The sequence below is a fragment of the Anguilla anguilla genome, chromosome 2 (assembly GCF_013347855.1).
Source record: "Anguilla anguilla isolate fAngAng1 chromosome 2, fAngAng1.pri, whole genome shotgun sequence".
Lineage (NCBI taxonomy): Eukaryota > Metazoa > Chordata > Actinopteri > Anguilliformes > Anguillidae > Anguilla > Anguilla anguilla.
Window position 1 is genome coordinate 73,943,951 of NC_049202.1, and position 5,000 is coordinate 73,948,950.

The 5,000-nt window shown below is 47.1% G+C and overlaps 1 protein-coding gene across 1 annotated transcript in view; it reads left to right on the forward strand.

Moving 5' to 3' along the window:
• Window positions 1-5,000, forward strand: part of LOC118221702 (ras-related protein Rab-26) — a 73,863-nt gene that overhangs the window by 31,228 nt on the left and 37,635 nt on the right. Inside the window, exons 3-4 of the mRNA XM_035407005.1 lie at window positions 1,511-1,552; window positions 4,040-4,106. Coding sequence (XP_035262896.1) covers window positions 1,511-1,552; window positions 4,040-4,106 — 109 coding nt within the window. The remainder of the gene's footprint in view (window positions 1-1,510; window positions 1,553-4,039; window positions 4,107-5,000) is intronic.

Sequence of the window (5,000 nt, forward strand, 5' to 3'; positions counted from 1 at the left end):
GTTCAGTAGCGTGTGTTCAGTGATTCAGTAGTGTGTGTGTCAGTGGTGTGCGTTCAGTAGCGTGTGTTCAGTGATTCAGTGTGGGTTTCAGTTGCTCAGTTCTGAATGTACAGCCCCACGTTGGGCACCAATATATATATATTTTTTTTTTTTTTTTAAAAAGCAAACAAAAAAGGGAAATAAAAATAAAGTAATACTGAAGTTTTTATGTGACTGGTTGACCAGCCTTTGCCTCAAGGCTTTGGAATGAACGTATTCGCTCAGACGGTCATCGCCATCGCCGATCGTTGCAAATGGACTGATGCACAAGCAACATTCTATAATTACAAAGCTTTCTCTGATGTTTTTGGCCTCTCCAAGCTCTTATTGGATAATCCTGATAATGACAGCAGTCGATTGCCTCCATCGTGCCAACACATCTCAACAGTATTGCGCTCTCTGTGTATTTTTGTGCTGAAGTGTGGTCTGATGGCTCTGACTTGTCCTACAGTGTAAGAAAAACAGACCTACATCAGACTGGCTGTTGCAAAGAGAAATGGATTGATAGTCAACAGCCAGTAGTTTTATATATAAAAAGGAATCCTTACCTAGGTCGTTTTAAAAAAAATATCAACCAGTCTTTCAGTTGTTTGGTACATTAAATTCACGGAACAAGAACAAACGTTCTGATGGATCCTCTGAAAGGAGACCCTTTGTCCTGGGCGGAATCATGCCAAACGTGTGCGGCATCACAAACGCAGTTGGGCGTTCTCTCCCCTTGTATTTTACATTTCTGTCTCGTCCCACGGTGTCCTGGGTGCACAATCTAGCCAGCCCTGCGTTTGGACTGGTTTGAAACTGGTCAAACTGTTTCAATGGGACAGATTTAAACTCCATTACCGTCCAAAAACAAGCCAGTGCTCGTCTGGCAGTGCTACGTGTTTTGAAGGTTCTGTGCTCCACACCTCAACTAAAATGAGTAATAAGTGTAGTAAAGGTGGAGTAGAGGTGGAGTAGAGGGAGGAGTGAAGTAAAGGTGGAGAAGAGCTGGAGTAGAGGTGAAGTGAAGGGGGAGTGAAGTAAAGTTGGAGTAGAAGTGAAGTAAAGGGGGAGTGAAGTAAAGGTGGAGTAGAAGTGAAGTAAAGGGGGAGTGAAGTAAAGGTAGAGTAGAGGTGAAGTGAAGGTGGAGTGGTAAAGGTAAAGTAAACCCGGAGTACAGAGGGTAACCCTGCCCTGCTGGAGCCTCCCCTGCCTTTATAAACAGTGTCTGGGCTGTGGCGGGAGATGCTGAATTGAAGGCGCATATTTACTGTGGGGGGGGGGGGGGGGGGGGGGGGTGAGGGAGGGGGAGGGGGGGCTACGGTGAGAATGTTTACGTTTGCTGCCGAGCTGCCAGCGTCCTTCAGCGGGGTTTGGCGGCTCACCGCTGCTAATTACACAAACAGCCGAACAAAAGCAAAAACACGCCAAGCGTTAGGAAATAACTGATAATGCTCATAATTGATGTTTTTTTTTTGTTATTATTTTTCAGAATAAGGTGCTGAGCATCGATGGGGTGAAGGTTAAACTTCAGGTAAGATCCCGTGGTACTCTTTTGATGATAATTATTGCTGAAAAATGTGTGTGTGTGTGTGTGTGTGTGTGTGTGTGTGTGTGCAGGTGTGGGTGTGTGTACATACAATGTTTCAGACCGGTTTCAGACAGGTTTTCCAGATTGTGTGTGCTGAACTCTGCTAATATGCAATGTTTGGACAATGTTTCAGACAGGTTTTCTCGTAGCCTACTGCATCCTGAACCAACCCCCCCCCCCCCCCTCCCCCTCCCCGAAGCTGCCTGGCAAGGTATAACCTGTCAGATGTGTTCGTCCCAATGGGCAGATTATGTGAACTGGGACAGGGGTGGAATGGGGTTGATCTCTAACGTTTTATGGGCTATTAAGCCGAACTTTCGCGAGGTGGCGGTCCAGCGAGGGAGACATTTTCTCTGGCCCGTGCTGTCCTCCCTTACTGCTCATCTGCTCGTCAGGACCAGCTTGTAATTACCCCAATCATAACAACAGACAACAAATCTAATATGGCAGCCAATGGGGAGGCTGAGCAGTTCGGTTATTTGCGTTTCCCCTGCCCGATTCCAGAATGCTGATTGGTCCCTGTCGAGTAATTAATCTATCAGGACCATCTGGTGTGAGCTCCACTTTTGTGCTTCTGAGGAGGTTGATAGCGAGGGGGGGCGGGGCGGGGGGGGGGGGGAGCTGGTACAGGAGGAGAAGTCGTAAAGCTGCGAACAGGATCCAGGCAACAAAAGTAAAAAGTGTGAAGACAGCGAGAGAGAAAATATACTACCTTTTATGAGGACATTAACGGTTAAGTCGTTCATTGTAAACCTGTAGGAATTGAGGGTAGTGGATGTTTTGCTGCCTGGAAGGGGGATATGAGGGGAGGGAGTCATGAATTGAACAGTAGCTACTGAGGAATTTGGCAAGTTAATTAGCGTAGTACCCCAGGGGCCAGTGTTGGGCCAGTTCCTGATTCTAATTGGCATTCGTGTCTCATGGCTCCAAGCTCTGACTGAATACACCCGTCCATCAGCCTGGCAAATGTGCCAGTGCTGAGGTTTGTCGTGTCCGGGGGGGGGTTAAGTTTGAAATGTGTGACCACAGAACCCCACCCCCTCCTCCATCCTCCCAACTCAAAAATGTATCAGTGGCTGCTTTTCCTGAGACTGGGAAATGGCTGATTGGATTTATTACATGAAATTGAATTTTGATGAGCTTGAAGAAAATTTGCATTACAACAAGCAATCCTTCCAACAAGAAAAGGTACCTCTGGTGGAGAATTGCAGAATAAAATTTAGTTTTCCTCCAGAAAATATAATTATACTGTCTGTGCATGATTAAATGCAAAACTTTTGTCAGTATCAGCATTATCAGGACATCGTAATTACGCATTACAAATCACGTTGTTATAATGCAGTCCTATGGATGTATATATTTGCTGATTGCTGCAAACTTGCATTATCGATTCAGGGGAGTGCAGAATGTGCTGTATTCCAAAGTCTGTGATATACGCTGTTGCTTCTTGCCACACCACAGTTCACACAGACATGAATCGCAGAGAAGCAGTTCATGTGGGGCTAAACAGCTGGGCTTGTGGGTTTTCAGTGGACCACCAGGGTTCACTGGTTAGGACTGTACACTGTCATTCCGGCTGAATGTTTCTGTCCAATCCCTGGGCAGCGCAAGAGCCAATCACGTGCCATCCTGTGGGGTTGCCAGCCACATTTGGCACTGGCATGGTTCTGTTTGCTACCAGACCCATGGGGCCGATCAAAATGATTTCCCATTTGATGCAGGCAATGTAGACCAGCGATGATTATGACTGCAGAAAGTACAGCCCGGTGGTGATTATGACCACAGGCAGTACAGACTGGTGGTGATTATGACCACAGGCAGTACAGCCCGGTGGTGATTATGACCACAGGCAGTACAGCCCGGTGGTGATTATGACCACAGGCAGTACAGACCGGTGGTGATTATGACCACAGGCAGTACAGCCCGGTGGTGATTATGACCACAGGCAGTACAGCCCGGTGGTGATTATGACCACAGGCAGTACAGACTGGTGGTGATTATGACCACAGGCAGTACAGCCCGGTGGTGATTATGACCACAGGCAGTGCAGACCGGTGGTGATTATGACCACAGGCAGTACAGACCGGTGGTGATTATGACCACAGGCAGTACAGACCGGTGGTGATTATGACCACAGGCAGTACAGCCCGGTGGTGATTATGACCACAGGCAGTACAGCCCGGGGGTGATTATGATTACAGACAGTACAGACCGGTGGTGATTATGACTACAGACAGTACAGACCGGTGGTGATTATGACTACAGACAGTACAGACCGGTGGTGATTATGACTACAGACAGTACAGACCGGTGGTGATTATGACCACAGACAGTACAGACTGGTGGTGATTATGACCACAGACAGTACAGCCCGGTGGTGATTATGACTACAGACAGTAGTTTTAAAGCTGTTTCTCCATCTCCCCTCAGATCTGGGACACGGCTGGACAGGAGCGCTTCCGTAGTGTCACACACGCTTACTACCGCGATGCTCATGGTGAGTACAGGCCAACACACACACGCATATACATGCACACAGACACACACACACACACATATACATGCACACAGACACACACACACACACATATACATGCACACAGACACACACACACACACATATATATGCACACAGACACACACACACACACATATACATGCACACAGACACACACACACACACATATACATGCACACAGACACACACACACAGATATACATGCACACAGACACACACACACACACATATATATGCACACAGACACACACACACACACATATACATGCACACAGACACACACACACACACATATATATGCACACAGACACACACACACACACATATACATGCACACAGACACACAGACACACACACACACGCATATACATGCACACAGACACACACACACACACATATACATGCACACAGACACACACACACACACATATATATGCACACAGACACACACACATATACATGCACACAGACACACACACACACATATACATGCACACAGACACACACACACACACATATACATGCACACAGACACACACACACACGCATATACATGCACACAGACACACACACACACACATACATGCACACACACACACACTCTTTCACACACGCACACACACACATATACATGCACACACACACACACACACACGCATATACATGCACACAGACAAACACACACACATATACATGCACACACACACACACCACCACACGCACACACACAACCACACACTCTCTCACACACACACACACACACACACACACACGCATATACATGCACACAGACGCACGCATACACACACACGCATATACATGCACACACCCACACACACACACACACACCTTAATGGCTATGTTGACAGTGAC